The sequence below is a fragment of the Oncorhynchus mykiss genome, chromosome 1 (genome assembly GCF_057628025.1).
Source record: "Oncorhynchus mykiss isolate SJ-2025 chromosome 1, ASM5762802v1, whole genome shotgun sequence".
Taxonomy (NCBI): Eukaryota; Metazoa; Chordata; class Actinopteri; order Salmoniformes; family Salmonidae; genus Oncorhynchus; species Oncorhynchus mykiss.
The window spans coordinates 66,166,785-66,194,743 of NC_143022.1; the positions used below are offsets into that span (position 1 = coordinate 66,166,785).

The following is a 27,959-nucleotide window of genomic DNA, read 5'->3' on the forward strand; positions in this document are numbered from 1 at the left end:
TGACCTCCAAAATACCATCTATGGGATGTATGTAAGTATTAAAATTCCCCATCGCCCTCACGCCACCGCGATCCCAAACCCATCTGTTCCTCCCTCATGCATTCTCAACCTGGGCCTTCGTATCAGCCCTGGCTGCATCCTCCTCTTCATCCTTTCTTCTTTGAAACCGCCTCGCCGTTTCCCATTCGTGGTGGCACTGTTTGGGTATGAACTTTAAAAACTAATTTGGTACAGTCCTCTGTCAGAGGCGGTTATTATTATTTTTTTATCTGATACAAAGGAATGGAAGATAGACAGTAAGTGGTTGTAGCCGTAGCATTAACCTACCATTTTAGTGGCAAAGTACTCCATCCCTCATTGGTGGACAGAAAAGCCGGTTGCGAGGCTGCATATACATACTCTTCTTAATCAATCTTCTCACCCTGCTCTGTCTTTTTGACCACGTTATCCCACCTCCCCTACCAACAATTATGTTTATTAAATTTTTTTGGGGTCACTACCTATACTCAGACCCCCTGCACTGCAACATGACTGATCTGTTTCTCAGGTGATTTAAGAGTATACATATGCAGCCAGCCTTGCCGGGCTGGTCTATGGCAGCCTCGGGGAAGAATGCCATCCTCGTAAGTACAGTGTCCGTCTGACAGTCCCACCAATAGCTAGGGGAAAAGAGGGAGGGCCCATCTTTTTGAAATGTTTATTTAACTAGGCGCAAGTCCAGTTATTAAGAACAAATTCTTATTTATCCATCTTAAGGTTCTGAGTGTGGAAGACTGTGTCTTCCGTCTATCTACGCCATTTGTTTCGGTGTGTTAGTCTGTCTGTAGGAAGATGGGGAGGTCCTAGAAGGTCCCCTTTCCTATGTTCTCTCCGTTTATGTAGGGACTTGTGGTTTCACTGCAAGGATGGCCAAATGTAGTCTTCAAGGAATGCCGTTTAAGTGATATGAAGTTGAACATCAACTATGAATTTATCCAATACTTATCTGACAACGGAGTAAGTTCAACTGATCAGGTCTGGGTTAAAGTATGAACTATAATATCAGCAGACTGCCTGTCTTGAAGGACACGTTTGGCCCCGTTGATTTCACTGAATCACTCCGAAAACACACCCCATCTAATACACCTAGATAGAGCGTCATACATTCTCTCAAATTTTGTTATTTTAATTTATCTTTGGCATCCATTTTGAAATTCTCTGTGCGGTCAATGTCAGCCAGATAGTAGAACAGTAAGTGTCTCCTTCACAAGTCCTAAAGGAATAAAGCTGAAAACACTGCTTATCCTCTGAAAAATGTATAGGTACTGTAAGTTCTTTGAATTCTCCAGTCCGGCCAATCACACATACCTAGCTAACTTTATGATGGGGTGTTTATCTTTGTATTAAGGTTTTCCGAGCTTCACCAGTAATAGAATTGCGTCGGCACAAACTAACTGGGGACTCATCAAGGGTAATGATGTTGGAAGAGATTTACAGTTAACTGGTATGTATGTGTGTGTCAGCAAGAACGAGAAAGGGGAGGTAGAGGGTGATTGCGAGAGCGAAACGCTGTAGCCTGAGGGTATTTCCGATTCATGAAGGGGCCCGAATGTTTGGATGATATTGCAAAGCAGAGCTTCATATAACCTTGACTGGGCTCTGCCTATGCATGGTGTTGTTGGTTTGGTAAATTTACACGCATACACACACCACTCACTGCATCACTTATTGTTAGTTGGTCACAGAACTCGATGAATAAGGGTAATGCAGTTGATGGTAATGAGCAATGCTTGCTTTGTAGAGTTGAGTAGTTGGCTACAGACCCATAATATGGTCATTGCAGTGGCAGCAATGCAGGGTTGGAACCCTGTGCTAACGGGGTTGGAACCCTGTGCTAACCCTGTGCTAATGCTAGCGCGGTCAGTGAAAGTCACAGCAGAGTGAGTGTGTGTGTGTGAGGGGCCATTTCACAGACTGTACTCAGGACTCAGCCAGCACTCCGTGTCCTCTGACAGATAGTGGTTGGCATTATGCTGAGTGGAGTCATTGTCCTAGAGGAAGGGCCAGGGCAGGAAGAGAGGTTTGGGAGGTTGGTCTAAAACACTACTACCTTTAGTTTCCCTAACCGATAGGGCTGTTTATTCATCTGCACACACATTTTACTGTTCTTTCCTACAGGCTCTATGCCACATCAAGTTATGCTCACCTTTTTTCTCTTTTCCTCTTCCTTCCATCTCCTTCCCACAGCTCTCAGTGAAGGGCTACAATGACAAGCAGCACATCCTGCTGAAGAAGATCATTGAGAAGATGGCCGCGTTTGAGATTGATGAGAAACGCTTTGACATCATCAAGGAAGCGGTAAGCTGAGCCCCGCCGCCCAGTTTAAAACTACTCGGGCTATGAAATCATAACGGATCGAAGCTGACGTTGGTTTTTGAATGTTTGATTCTGCTATTGTGTTTGACCCCATGGCGCACACAAACTACCCTTGTATTGTGTTTAACCCCTGATATGATTGGGCTGAACGTTGACCCCTATTGCCCTTTGGCCGCTCCTCCAGTATATGAGGTCACTGAACAACTTCAGGGCGGAGCAACCCCACCAGCATGCCATGTACTACCTGCGTCTGCTGATGACAGAGGTGGCCTGGACCAAAGACGAGCTCAAGGAGGCTCTAGACGGTGAGCCGTTCTCACTCTAACTCCACACACCCACCTACACACACACGGGCACGTGTACGTACGCACATACTCTTCTCTCCCTATCTCTCCCCTGCTCTCATTTGAATGCTCAGCCAGTTTGAGCTCCTCCATGAGCTGCAGTCATTTCTCTGCAGTAAAAATCTCACCGTAGGAAGAGGAGCAGATGTATTGTCTGTACGTTCAGTACATTATGCGTTCGCAATGTCCTGTGTAACACTTGAGGCCGAGTTCACCTTGGGGAAAAGACTGCATTTCTGTCTTTTCATTATTACCTCAAACTTGTCCCTATTTCACCTGCCTAGTGCTAGGGTTGTGACAATATCAGTATCGCTATATAATTTCCATGTAAAAAATAAATACACGAAGCAGACCAAACTCTTTGCTTCTTTAAAAAAAAAACCTGCCCTAGGTAAAATATTGTGTCTGATGGATGGCTTGGAAAATGTGACTCTGGGTGACAAAATAACTGGTCACTTTAATAATGGAACACTGGTCACTTTAATAATGTTTACATACTGTTTTACCCATTTCATATGTATATACTGTATTGTAGCCACGTCCATCCTACTCAACTATTGCTGTACATATACTATTCTATCCATGTATTCTTCAGATATACTATATATTCAATCCATATACTGTCCATGGTGTCTATACATCACATAATACCAGTCAAAAGTTTGGAAAGACCTACTCCTCAAGGGTTTTTCTTTATTTTTACTATTTTCTACATTGTAGAATAATAGTGAAGACATCGCAACTATGAAATAACACATATAGAATTATGTAGTAACCAAAAACCAAAAGATTGTTAAACAAATCAAAATATATTTTATATTCTTGAAAGTAGCCACCCTTGATGACAGCTTTGCACACTCCTGGCATTCTCTCAACCAGCTTCATGAGGAATTATTTTCCAACAGTCTTGAAGGAGTTCCCACATATGCTGAGCACTTGTTGGCTGTTTTTCCTAAACTGTGCGTCCAACTCATCCCAAACCATCCCAATTGGGTTGAGGTTGGGTGACTGTGGAGGCCAGGTCATCTGATGCAGCACTCATCACTCCTTCTTGGTCAAATAGCCCTTACACAGCCTGGAGGTGTGATGGGTGATTGTCCTGTTGAAAAACAAATGACAGTTCCAATAAGCGTAAACCAGATTATTTCTCTTTTGCCAAGATCATCAAGTTTTGAGGGAGCGTGCAATTGGCATTCTGACTGCAGGAATGCCCACCAGAGCTGTTGCCAGAGAATTGAATGTTCATTTTCTACCATAGAATTTGGCAGTACGTCCAACCGGCCTCATAACCGCAGACCACATGTAACCACACCAGACCAGGACCTTCCAGCCACCCGGACAGCTGATGAAACTGAGGATTATTTCTGTCTGTAATAAAGCCCTTTCGTGGGGGAAAACTGTCGTTCTGATTGGCTGGGCCTGGCTCCCCAGTGAGTGGGCCTATGCCCACCCACCCATGGCTGTACCCCTGCCCAGTCATGTGAAATCCATAGATTAGGGCCTAAAGCATTTATTATTATTTAACAATAACGCTGTAAATTATTGCATGTTGCGTTTATGGTGTGGGGTGGCAATTCTTTGGGGGGCCGCACAGCCCTCCATATGCTTGCCCAGAGGTAGCCTGACTGCCATTAGGTACCGAGATGAGATCCTCAGACCCCTTGTGAGACCATATGCTGGTGCGGTTGGCCCTGGGTTCCTCCTAATGCAAGACAATGCTAGACCCTCATGTGGCTGGAGTGTGTCAGCAGTTCCTGCAAGAGGAAGGCATTGATGCTATGGACTGGCCCGCCCGTTCCCCAGACCTGAATCCAATTGAGCACATCTCGGACATCATGCCTCGCTCCATTCACCAACGCCACGTTGCACCACAGACTGTCCAGGAGTTGGCGGATGCTTTAGTCCAGGTCTGGGAGAAGATCCCTCAGGAGACCATCCGCCACCTCATCAGGAGCATGCCCCAGGTGTTGTAGGGAGGTCATACAGGCACGTGGAGGCCACGCACACTACTGAGCCTCATTTTGACTTGTTTTAAGGACATTACATCAAAGTTGGATCAGCCTGTAGTGTGGTTTTCCACTTTAATTTTGAGTGTGACTCCAAATCCAGACCTCCATGGGTTGATAAATATGATTTCCATTGATAATTTGTGTGATTTTGTTGTCAGCACAGTCAACTATGTAAAGAGAAAAGTATTTAATAAGAATATTTCATTCAGATCTAGTATGTGTTATTTTAGTGTTCCCTTTATTTTTTTGAGCAGCAGTGTATTTTTGGTCACTGTATATGTATTTATATTCTGGACTTGGCTATTATTTCGTAATTTATTTATTTTTACTTTTTAAATTTGTATGTATTAGGTATTACTGCACTGTCGCTACACCCACAATATCTGCTAAACATGTGTATGCGACAACTAAAATCTGATGTTTGTTTCTAACATTAGGGCTGTTTTCCTAAAGAAGTTAAATCTGCGTAGTGTTTTGTTTCCCAACCGCGATACTAACAAGTATCGCGATACTGTTATCTTCCCAGCTCTACCTAGTGCCTATGTGTTTAGTTAGTGCCCTTGTTGCCCTTCTCTGGGTCTCCAGTCTTTCACAGATCCCTGTACCTGGTTTTTACAGACCAGCTACTGCTGTGTGTGCCCCCTTCCCTACTATTCTCCCATCCTTCCCCAGTCACTCATCCCTGGCTGCTCATCCACCACCTCTCACCACTATCTGAATGAATCTGGGTCAGACACTGTGAATTCAGATTGACCAACATACGCAAAGAGGAAGTGTGTTGTGTTTGTGTCTGCATGTCTCCACGTTTGGGTGAGTGTGTTTGTGTACGTACATTTCTGCCCGCGCTGGCGACAGGAATGATATGCGGTGGCAGCAACAGCCTGCATGACTGATGCTTTTGATTCTGTCCCGATTTGTATAGATTTAGAATGATAGCTCTGTGATTGATTCCTCCAGTCTGAATCTGTCTTCCAGATGTCACTCTCCCCCTCCTCAAGGCCTTCATACCTCAACTATTGTCACGGTTACACATCGAGACCCTTCTCCATGGCAACATCACCAAGGAGGTGAGTTTGAAGTTACCTTCCAGTGGACTGACTTCATTTGTAAATGACAGACAGACACACACACACAGCAAGACGTTTGATAAATGGAATGTGGATATGTTCTATAACTGCTTATACGGTTAGCCGCTCCTCTCCCATATAGGTTTTAAGTGGAATGCTTTTCTGTCCACTAGCAGTGTCACAGAAGGTGAACACACTGTCGAACCCTGATAAGATCCTCCGATCAAATGACACTTTATAAAAGATCCCAGCCATCGACGAACAGTCTCCCTTATGTCTGGTAATGACGCCCAGTAGAGGGATGTCACAGTCTAGTGGAGAGGGAATTGGATGCACCAGCGGGGGCAATGGTCCATTTCATCACCATAGAGACTCACCGTGCACTGCAGGACTCCTATTACCTTAGATGGAGCTTTTACTGCGTGGACAGAATGATTGTAGCAGTGTTCCGATTCAGTTGAACGAACCTATAGATACGTATCTGCTATGGAAAGGAGGTATCTTGACACATTTAAAAGGTGGATTACAACACTGATTTATGTCATTTGCACCTCTCACTTTGCTCTCTCGATCTCTTTCTCCAGTCTGCTCTAGACATGATGCAGATGGTCGAGGACACGCTTATGAATCAAGCCCACACCAAGCCCCTCCTACCAAGCCAGTTGATTCGCTACAGGGAGGTGCAGGTGCCAGATGGTAGGCCAAGTGCACTGCCTATCATTCCCTTCACCTCCATGTAACTTCGTCATGCCTGTCCCCATTGTGACCATGCTGAAGGTTTCTTACCCAACAGTCTGGCCTGTGCTTGTGTAACACCTCAGTGTTAATGCCCCTCCAATGTCCAAGGGAGAAATTCTCACCTACAAAGGGGAAACAGACATCACTAGGCAATACAATACACACACTTTTCCTTAACCACTTACACAAACTCACACAGCACCACAGCACAACAACACACACAGTGCCTGTCCACTCTTTTCTTAATGACATTAAGTAACTTGAGCACAGAGGAGAGGAAAATCAAGGCTGTCTGGGCCTCCTGGAAACATCCTGGATCCAGTCGGCCAGCCAGCCTCAAACTGAAATAACTGAACAAACACAAACTGAACTAACCTTTGAACGGAGCAGGATTTGGAGATGGAGGTGTCGGAGGGTAGGGCTGCCATCTTATCGGCTCTTAACCAACGATACTATTTTGTTTTTTTCATGTTGTTCGTAACTTGTTTTGTACATAATGTTGCTGCTACTGTCTCTTATGACTGAAAAGAGCTTCTGGACATCAGAACTGAGATTACTCACCTCAAACTGGACGAGGAGTTTGTCTTCAATGAGTCGGACGCGAGGGATATACTATCTACACCTGACCAGGTCCAGATCCCCGTGATTCGCTGGAAAAGGAAACGTAGGTTTCGCGGAAAGAGATCAGGATGCCTTGCGAGGATCAGGCGACGAGTGGCCAATCTGCCCTTGCCTTCCGTTCTGCTAGCTAACGTTCAATCACTGGAAAATAAATGGGACGAACTGAAAGCACTTATATCCTACCAACGGAACATTAAAAACAGTAATATCTAATGTTTCACGAGTCGTGGCAGAACGATGACATTAAGAACATACAGCTGGCGGGTTATACACACTATCGGCAGAACAGAACAGCAGCCTCTGGTAAGACACGGGCCTATGCATTTATGTAAACAACAGCTGGTGCACGATATCTAAGGAAGTCTCAAGGTTTAGCTCGCCTTAAATCGGTTTTTACCAAATTTCTATCAGCATGTTAAATGTGCAACCAAAGGGAAAACATTTTTAGACCACCTTTAATCCACACACAGAGATGCGTACAAAGTTCTCCCTTGCCCTCCATTTGGCAAATCTGATTCCTGCTTATAAGCAAAAATTAATGCAGGAAGCACCAGTGACTCGGTCTATAAGAAAGTGGTCAGTTAAAGCAGATGCTAAGCTACAGGACTGTTTTGCTAGGACAGACTGGAATATGTTTCGTGATTCTTCCGATGGCATTGAGGAGTACACCACATCAGTCACTGGCTTTATCAATAAGTGCATCGAGGACATCGTCCCCACAGTGACTATGTACATACCCCAACCAGAAGCCATGGATTACAGGCAACATACGCACTGAGCTAAAGGGTAGAGCTGCCACTTTCAAGGAGTGGAACTCTAACCCGGAAGCTTATAAGAAATCCCGCTATGCCCTCCGACGAAGCATCAAACAGGCAAAGCGTCAAGACAGAATTGTACTATACCGGCTCCGATGCTCGTCAGATGTGGCAGGGCTTGCAAACTATTACAGACTACAAAGGGAAGCACAGCTGAGAGCTGCCCAGTGACACAAGCCTACCAGACAAGCTAAATAAATTCTATGCTGGCTTCGGGGCAAGTAACACTGAAACATGCATGAGAGCATCAGCTGTTCCGGACGACTGTGTGATCACTCTCTCCACAGCCGATGTGAGGACGTGTAGGACGTGTACTCCGAGCATGCACTGACCAACTGGCAAGTGTCTTTACTGACATTTTCAACCTCTTCCTGTCTGAATCTGTAATACCAACATATTTCAAGCAGAACACCATAGTCCCTGTGCCCAAGAACACTAGGGTATCCTACCGACCCATAGCACTCACGTTTGTAGCCATGAAGTGCTTTGAAAGGCTGCTCATGGCTCACATCAAATCAAATGTATTTATATAGCCCTTCGTACATCAGCTGATATCTCAAAGTGCTGTACAGAAACCCAGCCTAAAACCCCAAACGGCAAGCAATGCAGGTGTAGAAGCACGGTGGCTAGGAAAAACTACCTAGAAAGGCCAAAACCTAGGAAGAAACTTAGCCTGGTTCCTCTCTATGTGGGGTGGCCAGTCCTCTTCTGGCTGTGCCGGGTGGAGATTGTAACAGAACATGGCCAAGATGTTCATAAATGACCAGCATGGTCATATAATAATAATCACAGGCAGAACAGTTGAAACTGGAGCAGCAGCACGGCTAGGTGGACTGGGGACAGCAAGGAGTCATGTCAGGTAGTCCTGAGGCATGGTCCTAGGGCTCAGGTCCTCCGAGAGAGAGAAAGAGAGAGAGAATTAGAGAGAGCATACTTAAATTCACACAGGACACCGGCTAGGACAGGAGAAGTACTCCAGATATAACAAACTGAACAAACATCAACACCATTATCCCAGAAACGCTAGACCTACTCCAATTTGCATACCACCCCAACAGATCCACAGACGATGCAATCTCTATTGCACTCTACACTGCCCTTTCCCACCTGGACAAAAGGAACACCTATGTGAGAACGCTATTCATTGACAACAGCTCAGCGTTTAACACCATTGTTCCCTCAAAGCTCATCACTAAACTAAGGACCCTGGGATTAAGCACCTCTCTCTACAACTGGATCTTGGACGTCTTGATGGGCCTCCCCCAGCTGGTAAGGGTAAGCGACAACACATCCGCCACGCTAATCCTCAATACGGGGGCCCCCCCAGGGGTGCGTGCTCAGTCCCCTCCTGTACTCCCTGTTCACTCAGGACTGCTCGGCCAGGCACGACTCCAACACCATCATTATGTTGGCCGATGACACAACAGTGGTAGGCCTGATCACCGACAATGATGAGACAGCCTATAGGGAGGAGGTCGGAGACCTGACCGTGTGGTTCAAGGACAACAACCTCTCCCTCAATGTGATCAAGACAAAGGAGATGAATGTGGACCACAGGAAAGGAGGACCAAGCACGCCCCCATTCTCATCGACGGGGCTGTAGTGGAGCACGTTGAGAGCTTCCGGGCACGACAAAACCTATTCCCCCTCAGGAGACTGAAAAGATTTGGCATGGGTCCTCAGATCCTCAAAAGGTTATACAGCTGCACCGTCGACAGCATCCTGACGGGTTGCGTCACTGCCTGGTATGGCAACTGCTCGGCCTCCGACCGCAAGACACTACAGAGGGTAGTGCATATGGCCCAGTACATCACCGGGGCCAAGCTTCCTGCCATCCAGGACCTCTATACCAGGCGGTGTCAGAGGAAGGCCCTAAAAGGACTCCAGCCACCCTAGTCATAGACGGTTCTCTCTGCTACTGCACGACAAGCGGTATCGGAGCGCCAAGTCTAGGTCCAAGAGGCTTCTAAACAGCTTCTACCCCCAAGCCATAAGACTCCTGAACAGCTAGTCAAATGGCTACCCAAACTTTTGTATTGCCCCCCCGTCCCTTTTGCATTTCACTGTAAGGTCTACTACACATGTTGTATTCGGTGCATGTGACAAATCAATTTGATTTGATTTATAGCTTCCCAACAAAAAAGCTTAACATACGCTTTTACAGACACATACTTAAACTGCTTACTTCCATTCATCTTCACTCGCACACTTTTTGCATTCTGAGGAGAACTGTTGACACATCATTCATCATTGAAAAGGATATGCATAAGTAACCTGCTGCATCTTTCCTCATTCAAAGTCTACTTGATCATTTAGGACTCAAATATAGGTGAGTCGATATCCAAATGAACTCAGCACATCCCGGGGGGTTTTTGCGCCCCCCCCCCCCAAAAAAAATGAACGTTCCAATGAAAAGCTTTTAACACGCCTATTCACAGCCACTCAGCAAAAAGTGTGATGTTGGCTTAGTCTCTCCTGTCTGGAGACTGGAGAGTGTCACCACTGTCCTCTAGCTGAACTCTATATATAACGTTCCTGTATTATGCTTTTTAAATCTATCCAAATACGTTCTTTAGTAATTGTATATTTACAGTTAAGCCGGGGGTGCATCAACTGGCTAGGTTGTTTAGGGCTTGTTACTTATTCCTAAATTCATTTTTTAAGTCTCAATGTTTGCTGAGTTGCGCCTGCCGCATTATACAGTATTTGGATGAGCTGTATTGCATGGTTAGTACATGTGTGTGTTGAAGATTGATGCTACAGTATGTGTATAAACCCTGGGTCATATACACTGTGGCCAGTTTATTAGGTACACCAATCTGTACCGGGTCTGACACTCCCTTGCCTCCATAACAGTCTGAATTCTTCGGGGCACGGCCACATTGCTCAATTGGCCTAACCTGTGCCAGGAAAACATTCCCTACACCATTACGCCACCAGCCTGTACAGTTGACACCAGGCAGGATGGGCCATGGACTCATGCTGTTTATGCCAAATCCTGACTGCCATCAGCATAACTCGAGGAACTGGGATTTGTTGGCCTAGGCGACACTCAATTAATTGTGTTGGTGATTGCATGCCTGCTGGACCCACTTCCTCTTGTTTTTAGCTGATAGGAGTGGAACCCGGTGTGGTCGTCTGCTGCAATAGCCCATCCGTGACAAGGACGGATTAGTTATGCATTCCGAGATGCCGTTCTGCACACCACTGTTGTACTGCGTCTTAATTTGCCTGTTTGTGGTCGCTGACTGAATGTTTTTTGTTTGACGCACCATTCTTGTTAAACCCTAGACTGTCATGCGTGAAAAGCCCAGGAAGGAGGCCGGTCGTTTCTGAAATACTGGACCCGGCGCGCCTGGCACCGTCAACCAAACCACGCTCAAAGTCTCTTAGATCACATGTTTTTCCCATTCTAACATTCAATCATACAGTAACTGGATGCCTGTCTGCATGCTTTATATAGCAAGCCATGGTCACGTGACTTACTCTCTGCAGGAGAACTATTTTTGTGAACGGGGTGGTGTACCTAATAAACTGTCCACTGAGTATTTGTTAGGCACAAAATTAACTGAAACAGGGATGTACTACCTGGACTTGTCCAATAAGAAACTCTTGTTTTTTTTCCCCCCTTGCAAAACATTTTGAAACCTTTTCCATTATGTGCCCTAATGACTATGACCCTGCTGTCTGTGCCTTCCAGGTGGCTGGTATGTGTACCAGCAGAGGAACGAGGTGCACAACAACTGTGGTATAGAGATCTACTACCAGACAGACATGCAGACAACCCACGACAACATGCTGCTGGAGCTCTTCTGCCAGATCATCTCTGAGCCTTGCTTTAACACACTGCGCACCAAGGAACAGTTGGGTAAGACCACGCACACACACTCAAGTGGAGACTGGTATCTCGTAAAGTACTCAAATACAGTTGAACTCAAAACCATGCAGTGAAAAGGGGACTGTAGACTGTGTGCAGTTAAACATAAACACTTTCCAGAATTTACAGTGAATTGTTTGACTTTCACTCTCCTCTCTCCTCAGGGTACATAGTGTTTAGCGGTCCGCGGCGCGCTAACGGGGTCCAGGGCCTGCGCTTCATCATCCAGTCGGAGAAGGCCCCCCACTACCTGGAGAGCCGGGTGGAGGCATTCCTAAAAGCCATGGAGATGTCTGTGGAGGAAATGAACGACGAGGCCTTCCAGAAACACATCCAGGCCTTGGCCATCCGCCGCCTGGACAAGCCCAAGAAGCTGGCCGCTGAGTGCGCCAAGTACTGGGGGGAGATCATCTCTCAGCAGTACAACTTCGACAGGGGTGAGCTTGTGCAGACACAATGAGCAACACGCACATACACACCCCTTAATTTACCTGGTCTGGAGGCCTAAGAGCTTTTTCCAAGTGATATCTGTGGGGAGTTTGCGTAGATAGTGTCGACTAAATGGGTATTCCTCCTGATCCTCATATTATAACTGCTAGGAGGCCTTTTTATATGGATAAATATGCATTTATTTATATTGACATTTTTATATTGACATTCTGGAGGATCCCAGAGGGGAAGGAAGGATGTTTTCGCCGCAGAAATTGGCAACGATTAGGCCCCAGAATAAACTCCTGGAGCACACCTCGCCCAAGCAGCATCTCCTGCATCTCCTGAGTGCTATTATGGATTGTAATGGGCTGATTTGCTGGTAATCTGCCGTAAACCTCGATCCAGAACTCTTAGTAGGGAGAAGTGATGAAAACAATGTTCTCATTGTTAGAGGGAAGGAGGATGGGAGAAGACAGGGCAGCAACTGTCACCACTAATGTCATGATAGAAAGTGGAGCCTTGCCAATAGTGGGACATTGTACAGTAGGGGTGGCTGGTGACCCTGTAGGGCCTTGGTCACCAACCGGTCGATCACTGTCAACTGGTCAATCTTCAAGGCATTTCTAGTCACATTTCTGTAGAAAAGCCAACGATAAATGCTTGCGCTCCTTTTATAAAAAATAACAAAATTGTGTTGCGCAGTTGGCGGTAGGTGCACTTGATTCAGAAGCCCTGCACACCAGTAGGTATTTTTGAAACTTTTTATTTGTCTGAAAAGACAAACTCCGCCTACCCGGTGAATCGGAAGATCTGTGGCTAAATCGAGTGCTTCTACTGCTCAAATCACTGTGCCTATAGCATCCAGCAAGGTTTGATACTAGCCTACATGTGGAAGGTGGAAGACGGTGTCCCCTCTCTCTGGTCAGTCTCACTGGAAGGAGAGAGCAGGGACCATGAGAGGCTGACCCTCTGCTGCTCTTTCCCTCCCTCGCTGAGACTAATGCTGTGTTTAAAACAACTGCTAACTTTAGACATCTGACTTCAGTGCGTTCAAGACAACTGGGAACTCTGCGGGGGAAAAAATTAGATCCGACTGGGGAATTTTTTTTTTTTTGAACGGTCATCCAACTCACGTCATTCCAAGTCTGAAACTCATATTTCGAGAGCTCCGACTTGAAGATCACTGACGTCATGATTTTACCTTGTTTGTTTCCGAGTTCCCAGTTGTCTTGAAAGCACCATGCAGGAAACATCAGTCCAGTAAAATGTTCAATTTATGCAAAAACAAAAACAAATGAGCGGTAGATCTGGCTTTTTGACTACGAAAGTGAAATTACTACGGACCTCATTATCACAATACTTAGGTGACGATACGATATGTATTTAAATTCAGCACTGTGATTTTAGTGCGATTTCGACGTTCCAAACATATTGCTCACTATATGTCTGCTGCAGAGTGACGAGAGCCATGAGAAAATAAAAGTCCTGAAAACAAATTAGCTGCCCACTTATGAAGATGGAGAACAAGCTATGAAGGAAAAATACTGGAATTTTGGTGCAGGTACTGCCAACTAGCGCAAAAAATATTGCGGGATATCTCAAATCATCAACCTTTAGTCCAAAGTGTTTCCTGTTGTTTTCTAGATAACATTGAAGTGGCCTATCTGAAGACGTTGACGAAAGAAAACATCATGCAGTTCTACCGGGTGAGTATAGTAGCTGCTCATCCATTCCGGTGTGTTGTTCAATCTGTCATCCCTGAAAGATGGCACCTTGTTTCATCTAGAACCCTCCACCACTCTTATCCACGTCCTAGTTCTATTCATAGCTGTGGAGGTTACACTGACACGGTATGCTGTGCTCACAACAGTGGAGGCTCCTTAGAGGAGGAAGGGGAGGACCATCCTCAGTGAATTTCATACAACAAAAAAAACATTTGAAAAGTTATCCTTTTTAGATCAAACTATACTAAATATATTCACTCCACCAAATAATTGATTAAGACACACTGTTTTGCAATGAAGGTCTAAAGTAGCCTCAACAGCATCATGCTATGGTGTAGCCAGAGGATAGCTAGCTTCCGTTGTCCTCTGGGTACATTGACTTCATTACAAAACCTAAGAGGCGCATGGTTCTCACCCCCTTCTATAGACTTACAAAGTAATTACGACAACTTCTGGAGGATGTCCTCCGACCTATCAGAGCTCTTGCAGCATGAACTGACGTTGTCCACCCAATCGAAGAATCAGATAATGAATCTAGTACTGAAATCATAAGCTACAACTAGCTAGCACTGCAGTGCGTTAGTTGACTCAGAGAGAGACAATAGTAGAACTGTTTTGAACTAATTTCTTCCAAAATGAACGAGAAGCAAGAGAGCTATATTTCTCTTTCACTTAACTAGCAAATGCAGTTAGCCTACTAAAACACCCTGCTCAAACAGAGGGATACTATGTTAGCTAGCTGGCTATGACTATCCAACACAACACTGGAACCCTTCCAAGTCCAGGTAAGCTTTTGATTTTACTTATTTATTGCCGGTGTAAGTTCTAAACTTCTTACTTGACTGTACATTGTATCGGGGCGGCAGGTAGCCTAGTGGTTAGAGCGTTCGGCCAGTAACTGAAAGATTGCTGGATCGAATCGCCGAGCTGACAAGGTAAAAATCTGTCGTTCTGACCCTGAGCAAGGCAGTTAACCAACTGTTCCCCGGGTGCCGAAGACGTGGGTGTCAATTAAGGCAGCCCTCCGCACGTCTCTGATTCAGAGGGGTTGGGTTAAATGCGGAAGACACATTTCAGTTGAAGGCATTTAGTTGTACAACTGACTAGGTATTCCCCTTTTCCCTAACGTTGCTGCATGATTGTAGCGGGTTTACTCATGCGTTAGTTCTATTAGCTATGTTGACTATGACATTACTTTAGCTAATATGGTGACAACAATGTAATTTCTTTATTTAACTAGGCAAGTCAGTTAACTTTTTATGGCTGCAGGGGAAGTATTGAGTAGCTTGGATGAAAAGGTGCCCATAGTAAACGGCCAGCTCCTCAGTCTCAGTTGCTAATATATGCATATTATTATTATTGGATAGAAAACACTCTAGTTTCCAAAACTGTCAAAATATTGTCTGTGAGTATAACAGAACTGATATTGCAGGAGAAACCCTGAGGAAAATCAAAACAGGAAGTGGCTTCTATTTTGAAAACTCCATGTTCCATAGCCTCCCTTTGCTGGATATGAACCAGATTCCTTTTCCTATCGCTTCCTCAAGGTGTCAACAGTCTTCAGACAGTTTCAGGCTTTTATTTTGAAAAATGAGCCAGAACGATAACATCGCGTCAAGTGGTCATGAGTTTTGCTTGCGCAACAGAGTTTGGATAGGTATTGCTTTTCTCTCTCCTACTGTGAAAGACATTTGCGGTTGATATATTATTGATTATATATTTTAAAAACAACCTGAGGATTGATTCTAAAAAACTTTTGACATGTTTCTGTGGACATTATGGAAACTATTTGGAATTTTCGCCTGCGTTGTCTTGACCGCTCTTTCCTGTGGAATTTCTTAACATAACGTGGCAAACAAACTGAGGTATTTTGGATACAAAAATAATATTTTTGGAACAAAAGGAACATTTGTTGTGTAACGGAGTCTCGTGAGTGAAAACATCCGAAGATCATCAAAGGTAAACGATTAATTTGATTGCTTTTCTGATTTTCGTGACCAAGCTACCTGATGCTAAGTGTACTTAATGTTTTGTCGTGCGATCGATAAATTTACACAAATGCTTGGATTGCTTTCGCTGTAAAGCATCATTTCAAAATCTGACACGACAGGTGGATTAACAAAAGGCTAAGCTATGTTTTCCTATATTGCACTTGTGATTTCATGAATATAAATAGTTATAGTAATATTTATTGAATGTAGCGCTATGCTATTCAGCGGTTGTTGATGACACTTGTCCCGTTAGTAGGATTGCAGCCATAACAAGTAAAGGACAAATTCTTATTTACACTTACGGCCTACCCCAACCAAACCCGGACGACGCTGGGCCAATTATGCGCCACCCCACGGGGCTCCCAATCACGGCCAGATGTGATACAGCCTGGAATCGGAACCAGGGTCTGTAGTGATGCCTTTTGCACTGCGATGCAGTGCCGTAGACTGCTGCGCTCCTCGGGGAGCCCAAAGCTGTGGGTAGCGGTTATGATATGGTTTGGCTTGGAAAGTTTTTTTTTGTCTGGTCACATATAGCTGTTGCATTAAAGTCAACAAGCAAAAGGAACAGGTGAGAGGAGAGCAACCTTGGCTGCTATGAAAGTGAACTGTGTTTACGTGTGATCAGGGGTGTATTCATTCTGCCGATTCTGTGGGGGAAAGTTTCTTAAATGGAAGCAAATGGATCGAAACGGGGATAAACATGCATGAATTTGTCCAATAGAAACTCTCGTTTGCAACTGTTGAACTAATGATTACACCCTAGATCAGCTAGATGCAGGCAAGAGTGTGCAAGATGGTATTGAATGTGTCACTATCTGTTACCTCAATTTTTTTTCTTTCTCTCGACCTCTTGAAATGTTGTAGCAACCTGATGGGTATAGGGAAATTGAGTATCATGTAGTAGCCTAAACCTATCACTTTTACATTGAACTGGGTGAATGAAATATGAATGACAGTCATCCAATATGCTGTAATAGAAATAAGGCCATGCTCATGAAAAAAAAATCATCCTCCCTAATCTTAAACTGCACTGACTGCCACTGATCCACAACCATAACAAGGGGGTGCGTCACTGTCAGGGTGGTGTTTCAAGAGGATAAGGGGACCAAGGATAGCGAAGCAATGAAAGACTTCTACCTCAGCAGAAGCAACACAGGCCCCATGCAGAATATTTGCATTGCGTAATACATTTCACCATACCCCCCCCCTCCACAGATTTATGACTGGAATCCACTTTGTTCCGATGTAGGAGACTGGAAACTTTCTTCACCCCATTATAATACATTTTTCGCAGACAGTGACTTCAATTAAATGCTGTCTCTTCTCTGTGTCTCTATCTAACTCTTGTCTCTCTCTCTCTGTAGGATCTGTTGGCTGTGGATGCACCCAAGAGGCACAAGGTGTCTGTGCATGTCCTGTCTAGGGAGATGGACTCCTGTGAGTACTGCACAAGTGATGGAGAGTTTTTTGGGGGGGATAGAAGTTCAGTTTGTCCGTGTGAATGTGTTGCTTTGACTGTTTTTAAATGTCTCTGTCCTTTTCTTTAGGCCCAGTCGTGGGCGAGTTCCCTGCCCAGAATGACGTCAACCTGGTCCCTGCCCCCTCCTTGCCACAGGTAATGTAGTCATCCTTTTATAATACAGGAGGAGAGTGCGTCTGTAATAGAGAATTGGAAGAATTATGTAACTTTTTGGGTGATGTGTTAACGTCTGTAATACACTGACCTGTCCATCTGTGTACAGCCTACGTTGGTCCAGGACATGACCGAGTTCAAGAGGAGCCTTCCCCTCTTTCCCCTGGCCAAGCCCCACATCAACTTCATGGCTGCCAAACTGTGAGGATCGGGCAGCCCTGCCCCCAGAGCAGCATGGGAGCACTGTGGTGGGGGGTGCCCTGCTCTGTCCTCCCCACTCTGTCCCCCCGAGGCAACAGGAGTCAGGAACACACTCATCTGACTAAGCCTGCATGTGTGTATCTGTGTGTGGTAGGCTGGAGGCTACTAGAGGCACTTGGAAATGTGTTTGATTCCCACAACTTGGCTGTGGATCTCATCATAGCTCCGTGTAAGAGTAGAGGTCACACAATTTTAGTCTCATGGAAAACCCCACCAACACACATTCGCAAAAATGTATAGAATGTTGAAGCAGGGCTCCTATTATAGAGGAATAGTAATAACTTAAACAACCACAAGGCCGGGAACCCTGTAAACCAGTACAAGTACCCCTTGACACTTTATAATGGAAGTGTTTTTAGTTGATTTAGCCACAAGGACATGCGGCTGTGGTGAGAGTAAACTGTTGGTTAATGATGATTATGTGAAGCTTTTGAGGTGTAGGAGGATAGCTCTGCAAAGGGTGTACATAATATCATTTTAGACATGCCGGACACATACTTTCTTATGTACACGTGCGACGCATCAAGGCACAGTGACAACTCCCTGAGTTGATATCACAAAGACTGTGTTTAAATAAGATGAATGTGAAACACACTATTTTGGACACCATTTCAGTTGATCAGCCTTATGGAAACGATTCTGTTTTAATCCATGATGTACAGGTTTTGAGATCTGACTCTATTTATTTTTTAAACTGGTAAGATGTCAGGGCCAATTTGGTGGAGAGGTGTCCCATGAAGCTTTTCTTTTGAACTAGTGCTCTATAGGGTTGTATTATCCAAGCATCATCTCAGGGTCCCTCTAATCGTTTGCTTTTATTTGAGATTGAAGAAAAATAAACATATTTAAATGTCTGTCATTTATGTTAATTACTTGTTTGGAGTTATACATTTTTCTTTTTATAGCTTTTATGCTTGTTAATACTTTAATCTGAATTGTGTTCGACTAGTGATTTATTGCATAGGTGTCCGTCCGCCCCCCCCATCTTTCTCCATTTGAGACAAAGGTTGTACCTTTTTAAAAGGGGGTGGGGGATGGTCTACTACCAATCTGGACCAATAGATGCACAACTGTGGCTGGATACACATATCACAGCAGTGTCTGGTCTTTGACAGCCAGCCAACTGCACTTTGCCTCTGTTGGTCAGGATTGGGGTCATTTTAATCTTAAAGATGCTATCCTTCAGATAAACAAAGGACTGCTATAGAATGTCTGGTGGGGTAAACAGTTAGTCTTTTCTCAGGACACCCTTTAAAATCATATTTTGTCTGAAGGGTTTCAATAGAGGCCTATGTATGGAGGGTGAAGGTGTAGTCGGGCCTGTGTTTCTCAATATGCACTTCACTAAGCAATAAACTGGGGAACCTGAGAGTAGTGTGGTTTTAAACACACTAATGGCCTCTGTACTGTTACGTAGAAGTGGGGGACACTGCATTCTTGAGTCCTTGTTCTCATCCAGCCTAATGGACACACTGAAAGGTGGAACTGGCATGTGATGCATGGATAGTACTCATGTCAGTGTCTGTCTCTATACCATGGCCTAGTCTCTCAGGTGTTAACAAGCCTTGCCAAGTCAAACTACTCTTTGATACAGCAAATGTCTCCCATATGTTCTCAGGCCTATATATCAACTAAGGTTAACGTAATGTGTTTTACCACAAGGTAGAAACTAACATTTCTTATGGATTTATGTTAACTTTTTTCTAAAGGAAGTACAGCTGTATACTGAACATTCCCTTGAATTCCACTGGTTTGTTCTGTGCTTACCTTACAATGGTAGGGACCAATAACTGACCTGCAGGCTGTGTTCCTTTGGTAGGAATAACAGTCTCTTGCAACCAGTAGTCATTGCTTGCTAATGTATTTAGGGGGAAACCAAGCAGTTTTTCCTCAATAGTTTCCATAAGTAATCCGTATACACTCAAATGGGAATAACTGTGCAGGTTCATTTTGCGATACTGGGTTGCATTCATTAGGCACCAAACAGAGGGACTACCTGAACTTGTCTGATAAACGCTTGTTTTGATTTTGTTGCAAAATGTTTTGCTACGCTGTGCCCTACTGAATACCAGCCTGATCAAATGGAAGGCGGTTCAGTGAGACACTGCTGTTAATTGGCTGGTTGAGTTACTGCAGACGTTCAGGGCTCAGTAATGCAGGAGTGCTTAAGTCTTACATTTTCTCCTGTGTTTATCTAATAAATCACTGTATACTGGAACAAATAGTTGTCTGTTATTGAAATATGTCAACGCAGGATTTGTATCCCAGATATAGCTGCCTCCGAAGATCACACTATACATCAACATGCTACGAAATGGTGGTTCATTCAAGCTGTTTTACAGCCATAGTAGCCCCTTGTTCATGTCTAAGGAATTGATTGCATCTGGACCTTAGACTCAACACATCCACTTCAAGGTTAGAAAAAATACATTTAATCTACCATGAAACTATAAAAATTCAACTTAAGTCACAATACATTTTCTTTACAGTGAATTTAAAAGCTGAGCTGACCAGCGATTACATCCATCTACCATGCTAAATTAATATTCTAGTGGTTGGTTTATAGCATGCCTTTCACACCATTAGATTTAAGGAGTGGGGCAGTTCTCACATTTGTTTATTGGACAAGATAGATGGAGAGTTGCTACAAATAGCAGTGGACCAGATTCAAACCCATGGTGTATGTGTTCCGGAGGCAGCACCTTAGACCACCTGTATACTGGTTCTGCAAATGCACAAAAATAAGGAATTATGTGGCGTATTGTGATTTGGGTTAAAAGATATGCGTCAATCACGTCTTCATTCAGTAGACAGCATGCGTCAGGTCTATATGAGCCGCTTGCACATTGAATTCGCTCTCAACCCATGGAGTAGAAGACATCTGTGCACTGATTGGGTATTTCATAAGAAAAAAAATAGAAGTGACCTATAGGGTTATAGATGCTTGGGGGAAAAAAAATCTCTTACAAATAACTAAAAATAGAATTAGTGGGAACACTTGAGGCATACGAGTAAAAAACACCCTCAAAAGTTGAATCCGATACAGCAATTGCAGAATAAATGAAATATGTAGACAATCACACTTTCATGGAGGTTCGTACTATGCTTCTAAAATAGATGAATGATGACTATGCATTTTCACCAATGGAAACATGAGTGGCAATGTCTGAAGAGAGCAGCAGGCAAGATGTTCCTTCAAATAATAATCTCTTAGTGATAAAGATACTTTATTCTTATTTCTCTGAAAACACAGGAAAGCAATATTCCTCATTAAACCATTCACATTGGCAATTTATTTCTAAAACTTTCCTGCCTAATAATTACACCTGTCCCAGATTTATCTAAAAATAAGCAAGCACTGGTTATGTAAAAAAAAATACTCAACTCGCTACTGCAGTGCGGCAGTCACATTCCTGTGTGCAATATGCATAAGTGTGTGTGTCTGCGTCCGCGCATGTCTGTATTAGTCTACGTGTTTTAAAAACGCAACAGATCATGGCGATAGTCATACAGCACAAATGTCAGCAGCATAGGACAATGACTCTGCAGAGAGCAGAAACAGAATGTGAGGCGAGGCTGCTCAGAGGGGTACAAGAGGTAGGGGGCAGCAATGATCCCTGTGTCTGTCCGACAGTGTTCCTGCTCAGAGTTCACTGTTCCGCTCCACCCACTCCCCCTTTGTGTCAGTGTGTCTGTCTGTCTGTCCAGGCTTCCTCTGCCTCGGGGAAGTTGAGGATCTTGCGGTGGGCTTGCCTCTGGTACTGCTGCTGTTTGAAGTACACCTTAAACGCTCCCTTGACGGCCACAAACGCAATCCCACCCTGCAGACAGGACACAAAGATCAAAAGGTCAGGGTGAGGGATGGAGTCTTGAGGTCTGACAAACACCGCTCTAGCTCTCACCTTTCACCACAGATGCGGAAGTGCGACATAGGCGGATTGAGATACATCTCTAGCTTAAACTGACATTTTTTTGTTGAATTTATGCTAATTAGATTTCTGCGGGGGTGCAGACATCGACTTTAGGGGGTTAAAGGGAACCTGATTGTGAGGGTCTGTGTGGGGCAGAGGAGACGGAATGTCCAGAAGGGGAAGCGCAGGTCATATAACAGACAAGCCCTGGCACTTTGGTTACCTGGCTGGAAGCGCACTCTCAGGTGTGTGAGTGTGTGTCTAAAACAAGGGTATTCAACTGGGGGTGCTGCAGAGGGTCCGCAAAAATATAAAACAACATTCAAATATTTTACTGAGTTACATTTCATTAGGAAATCAGTCAATTGAAATGAATGAATTAGGCCCTAATCCATGGATTTCACATGCATGGGCAGGGGTGCAGCCATGGGTGGGCCTTAGAGGGATTTGGGGAGCCAGGGCCAGCCAATCAGATTGAGTTTTCCCCCACAAAAGGGCTTTATTACAGACAGAAATACTCCTCAGCACCCCCAGATGATCCCACAAGGGGGAAAAGCCGGATGTGGAAGTCCTGGGCTGGCGTGGTTACACGTGGTCTGCGGTTGTGAGGCCGGTTGGACGTACTGCAAAATTCTCTAAAAACGACATTGGAGGCAGCTTAGAGAAATTAACATTCAATTATCTGGCAACAGCTCTGGTGGTCATTCCTGCGGTCAATTGCACACTCCCTCAAAACGTGAGACATCTGTGGCATTGTGTGACAAAACTGAACATTTTAGAGTGGCCTTTACTATCTCTAGCACAAGGTGCACCTATGTAATGATCGTGCTTCTTGATACAGTGCCTTGCGAAAGTATTCGGCCCCCTTGAACTTTGCAACCTTTTGCCACATTTCAGGCTTCAAACATAAACATATAAAACTGTATTTTTTTGTGAAGAATCAACAACAAGTGGGACACAATCATGAAGTGGAACGACATTTATTGGATATTTCAAACTTTTTTAACAAATCAAAAACTGAAAAATTGGGTGTGCAAAATTATTCAGCCCCCTTAAGTTAATACTTTGTAGCGCCACCTTTTGCTGCGATTACAGCTGTAAGTCGCTTGGGGTATGTCTCTATCAGTTTTGCACATCGAGAGACTGAAATGTTTTCCCATTCCTCCTTGCAAAACAGCTCGAGCTCAGTGAGGTTGGATGGAGAGCATTTGTGAACAGCAGTTTTCAGTTCTTTCCACAGATTCTCGATTGGATTCAGGTCTGGACTTTGACTTGGCCATTCTAACACTTGGATATGTTTATTTTTGAACCATTCCATTGTAGATTTTGCTTTATGTTTTGGATCATTGTCTTGTTGGAAGACAAATCTCCGTCCCAGTCTCAGGTCTTTTGCAGACTCCATCAGGCTTTCTTCCAGAATGGTCCTGTATTTGGCTCCATCCATCTTCCCATCAATTTTAACCATCTTCCCTGTCCCTGCTGAAGAAAAGCAGGCCCAAACCATGATGCTGCCACCACCATGTTTGACAGTGGGGATGGTGTGTTCAGCTGTGTTGCTTTTATGCCAAACATAGCGTTTTGCATTGTTGCCAAAAAGTTCAATTTTGGTTTCATCTGACCAGAGCACCTTCTTCCACATGTTTGGTGTGTCTTCCAGGGTCCTTGTGGCAAACTTTAAACGACACTTTTTATGGATATCTTTAAGAAATGGCTTTCTTCTTGCCACTCTTCCATAAAGGCCAGATTTGTGCAATATACGACTGATTGTTGTCCTATGGACAGAGTCTCCCACCTCAGCTGTAGATCTCTGCAGTTCACCCAGAGTGATCATGATCCTCTTGGCTGCATCTCTGATCAGTCTTCTCCTTGTATGAGCTGAAAGTTTAGAGGGACGGCCAGGTCTTGGTAGATTTGCAGTGGTCTGATACTCCTTCCATTTCAATATTATCGCTTGCACAGTGCTCCTTGGGATGTTTAAAGCTTGGGAAATATTTTTTTATCCAAATCCGGCTTTAAACTTCTTCACAACAGTATCTCGGACCTGCCTGGTGTGTTCCTTGTTCTTCATGATGCTCTCTGCGCTTTTAACGGACCTCTGAGACTATCACAGTGCAGGTGCATTTATACGGAGACTTGATTACACACAGGTGGATTGTATTTATCATCATTAGTCATTTAGGTCAACATTGGATCATTCAGAGATCCTCACTGAACTTCTGGAGAGAGTTTGCTGCACTGAAAGTAAAGGGGCTGAATAATTTTGCACGCCCAATTTTTCAGTTTTTGATTTGTTAAAAAAGTTTGAAATATCCAATAAATGGCGTTCCACTTCATGATTGTGTCCCACTTGTTGTTGATTCTTCACAAAAAAATACAGTTTTATATCTTTATGTTTGAAGCCTGAAATGTGGCAAAAGGTCGCAAAGTTCAAGGGGGCCGAATACTTTCGCAAGGCACTGTATGTCACACCTGTCAGGTGGATGGAAAAGGATAAATTCTCACTAACAGGGATGTAAACAAATTTATGCACAACATTTCTGGGATTTTTTTAAATTTCAACTTTTATTTCAAATTTCAAACATGGGACCAACACTTTACATGTTGGACCCATTCATATTTCTATTCAGTGTATATAAAACATTATTTTTGGTATGAATATTGCTAGCAACAGAATAAACACATTTTGAATTACATACCTACAGTAAAAGAGGAGAATATAATTTCTAATGATGTCAACTTAATTTCTCGCAAATTACACTCATTGGAGGCAATTCACGCTGGTAAACTTTCTTGACTTGGACATACATTTTTGCCAACACATGGCTAACCTTTGTTTAACAAACTAAACAGCTGCTCTTAGCAAAAATGTGTTTGGAGTAGAGGTCGACCGATTAAATAGGGACGATTTCAAGTTTTCAATCGGAAATCTGTATTTTTTACACCTTTATTTAACTAGGCAAATCAGTTAAGAACACATTCTTATTTTCAATGACGGCCTAGGAACGGTGGGTTAACTGCCTCGTTCAGGGTCAGAACGACAGATTTTCACCTTGTCGGGGGATCAGTCTCATTAACTGTAAGGTTGCAAGATTGTTGCAACCTTACAATAACTAGTCCAATGCTATAACCACCTGCCTCTCGTTGCACTCCACAAGGAGACTGCCTGTTACGCGAATGCAGTAAGCCAAGGTAAGTTGCTAGCTAGCATTAAACTTATTTTATAAAAAACAATCAATCATAAATCACTAGTTAACTACACATGGTTGATGAGATTACTAGTATATCTAGCGTGTCCTGGGTCGCATATAATCTGACTGAGCATACAAGTATCTGACTGAGCGGTGGTAGGCAGCCGCAGGCCCGTAAGCATTCATTCAAACAGCACTTTCATGCATTTTGCCAGCAGCTCTTCGTTGTGCGTCAATCATTGCGCTGTTTGTGACTTCAAGCCTATCAAATCCCGAGATTAGGCTGGTGTAACCAATGTGAAATGGCTAGCTAGTTAGCGGTGTGCGCACCGCTAATAGCTTTTCAAACATCACTCGCTCTGAGACTAGAATAAAAGTAGGGGAATAGTTACCTCAGAATGGGCCAGAAGGAGGGAGGAGATAGTATAGGTACAGTGCATTCGGAAAGTATTCAGACCCCTTGACTTTTTCCACATTTTGTTATGTTACAGCCTTATTAAAAAATGGATTCAAATGTTTTTTCCCCCTCATCAATCTACACACAATACCCCATAATGACAAAAGCAAAAACAGGTTTGTCGAAATATCACATTTACATAAGTGTTCTGACCCATTACTCAGTACTTTGTTGAAGCTCCTTTGGCAGCGATTACAGCCTCGAGTCTTCTTGGGTATGACGCTACAAGCTAGGAATACCTGTTTTTGGAGAGACTAGGAGAAACCCCAGAGATATTAGATTGGGTTCAAATCCGGGCTCTGGCTGGGCCACTCAAGGACATTGAGACTTGTCCAGAAGCCACTCCTGTGTTGTCTTGGCTGTGTGCTTAGGGCCCCAGTCTGAGGTCCTGAGTGCTCTGGAGCAGGTTTTCATCAAGGGTCTCTCTGTACTTTGCTCCATTAATCTTTCCCTCAATCCTGACTAGCCTCCCAGTCCCTGCCACTGAAAAACATCCTCCACAGCATGATGCTTCCACCATCATGCTTCAACGTAGGGATGGTGCCAGGTTTCCTTCAGACATGACGCTTGGCATTCAAGCCAAAGTGTTCAATCTTGGTTTCATCAGACCAGAGAATTGTGTTTCTCATGGTATGGCCACTCTACCATAATGCCCTGATTGGTGGAGTGCTGCCGAGATGGTTGTATTTCTGGAAGGTTCTCCCATCTCCACAGAGGAACTCTGGAGCTATGTCAGAGTGACCATAGGGTTTTCTTGGTCACCTCCCTGACCAATGCCCTTCTCCCCCGATTGCTCAGTTTGGCCAGGCGGCCAGCTCTAGGAAAAGTCTTGGGGGTTCCAAACTTCTTCCATTTAAGAATGATGGGGGCCACTGTGTTCTTGGGGACCTTCAATGCTGTAGAAATGTTTTGGTAACCTTCCCCAGATCTGTGCCTCAACACAATCCTGTCTCTGAGCTCTACGGACAATTCCTTCGACCTCATGGCTTGTTTTCTTTCTCTGACATGCACTGTCAACTGTGGGACCTTATATAGACAGGTGTGTGCTTTTCCAAATCATGTCCAATCAATTGAATTTACAACAAGTGGACTCCAATCAAGTTGTAGAAACATCTGAAGGATTATCAATGGAAACAGAATGCACCTGAGCTCAATAGCAAAGTGTCTGAATACTTATGTAAATAAGGTATTTGTTTTTTTATAAATGTGAGTAGGAAAAAATAACCTGTTTTCGCTTGGTCATTATGGGGTATTGTGTGTAGATTGATGAGGACAATGTTTTATTTAATACATTTTTGAAAAAGGCTGTAACGTAACAAAATGTGGGAAAAAAGCAAGAGGTCTGAATACTTTCCGAATGCACTGTATAGCCATTCCAAAAACCCTGCAATCACTAAATAGGAGATAACTACAATGACCCAGGCCCACAGTCTCTTTGTGTATGACTGACATGACACACATGTTTGTTTTTGTTACCCACCAGGATGGTCCTCTGCAGGTTGGAGTTGACGCTGCTGAACATGAGTTTGCCTACGATGGTGGCGATGGTGGGAAAGACCAAAGCGCCACATAGGATTCTAGTGGCTGACACGTGGTCTGCCAGGGGGCTGGCCTCTGCCGGGATACGAGGCACTGGACACCCAATCCCTGAGAGAGACCGAGAGGAGGGGGCAGGGTAAGGATGGGGTTTGGTGCATTGTGGGTGTTGATGTTTTGCCAATACATCTTCACAAAGCAAGATATGCCGCACAATAGACACAAAAGCACATTCATCAAGTGATGAGTATATGCATCAGTCTGTACCAGTTTGAGTTGGTATCTCTAGTTCGGGCAGCCGACTGGGGGTAGAGGAGTGCTTTTGCCCAGCAAGCTGAGCCTGGAGAGAGAAAAGGTTGTCGGGTTTCTCCCCGCACCAATCACTACCTTGATGAGATCAGTGGGAACCCCCCCCCCCCCCGGACCTACCCACCACCACCAGACACCCAATGGACGGACCACCTCGTAGTACTCTTTTATCCCCAACAAACACTGCACACACCCTGGGAAAGCCACAGTGTTCACACAAAATAAATGATCAGACATCATGCGCACAAAAAGCTCAATGTTGTGCACAAAATTAGTTTACAGTCTTTAACACAGGTAGCATCATCTATCAAGATCTTTATCACCCACTCTTCATCATACAGACACACACACACACACACACAATGAATAAGCTGAACTCCACCCATTTTAGTATAACACTGGTGTTGCGAAACGGTGGGCATCCCTACCAATGTGTCCTTTCTGACCTGGGAAGATGCTGTTGAGGATCTGCAGCTTATTGGAGTACTTCCTCCAGAAGCGCAGCACGTAGTCCTCCCAGCGGATCATCTTCCCCAGGATCAGCATGACGGGGATGGTGGGCAGGCCGATGAGCAGGAACAGGGGGTCTGCCCGCTCCATCACGTCCAGGCCCTCCTTATGGCCCACCACCTGGGCACAGGGACAGAGGGGACACCATGGTCAAGCCGTAGTCTGTTAATAAACACAG

The 27,959-nt window shown here is 44.3% G+C and overlaps 2 protein-coding genes across 9 annotated transcripts in view; one reads left to right on the plus strand and one right to left on the minus strand.

The window, feature by feature from the left end:
* The window catches only part of LOC110526671 (insulin-degrading enzyme), a 47,099-nt gene extending 27,007 nt beyond the window's left edge, over window positions 1-20,092 (plus strand). For both annotated transcript variants that reach the window (XM_036982397.2, XM_090237024.1), the window contains 11 exons: window positions 1-31; window positions 2,227-2,337; window positions 2,540-2,660; window positions 5,684-5,775; window positions 6,360-6,471; window positions 11,650-11,817; window positions 11,991-12,263; window positions 13,903-13,964; window positions 17,341-17,413; window positions 17,524-17,591; window positions 17,719-20,092. The exon at window positions 1-31 is cut by the window's left edge and continues 114 nt beyond it. In XM_036982397.2, the coding sequence (XP_036838292.1) occupies window positions 1-31; window positions 2,227-2,337; window positions 2,540-2,660; window positions 5,684-5,775; window positions 6,360-6,471; window positions 11,650-11,817; window positions 11,991-12,263; window positions 13,903-13,964; window positions 17,341-17,413; window positions 17,524-17,591; window positions 17,719-17,814 (1,207 nt within the window). In that variant the 3' untranslated portion in view covers window positions 17,815-20,092. The remainder of the gene's footprint in view (window positions 32-2,226; window positions 2,338-2,539; window positions 2,661-5,683; window positions 5,776-6,359; window positions 6,472-11,649; window positions 11,818-11,990; window positions 12,264-13,902; window positions 13,965-17,340; window positions 17,414-17,523; window positions 17,592-17,718) is intronic.
* Window positions 20,093-21,080: 988 nt separating this feature from the next.
* Window positions 21,081-27,959, minus strand: part of march5b (membrane-associated ring finger (C3HC4) 5b) — a 45,398-nt gene continuing 38,519 nt past the window's right edge. For 2 of the 7 annotated variants that reach the window (XM_090204148.1, XM_021573327.3), the window contains exons 4-6: window positions 27,718-27,901; window positions 26,907-27,073; window positions 21,081-21,691 (exon numbers count right to left, since the gene is read on the minus strand). In XM_090204148.1, coding sequence (XP_090060274.1) covers window positions 21,554-21,691; window positions 26,907-27,073; window positions 27,718-27,901 — 489 coding nt within the window. In that variant the 3' untranslated portion in view covers window positions 21,081-21,553. 7 annotated transcript variants of the gene reach the window in all.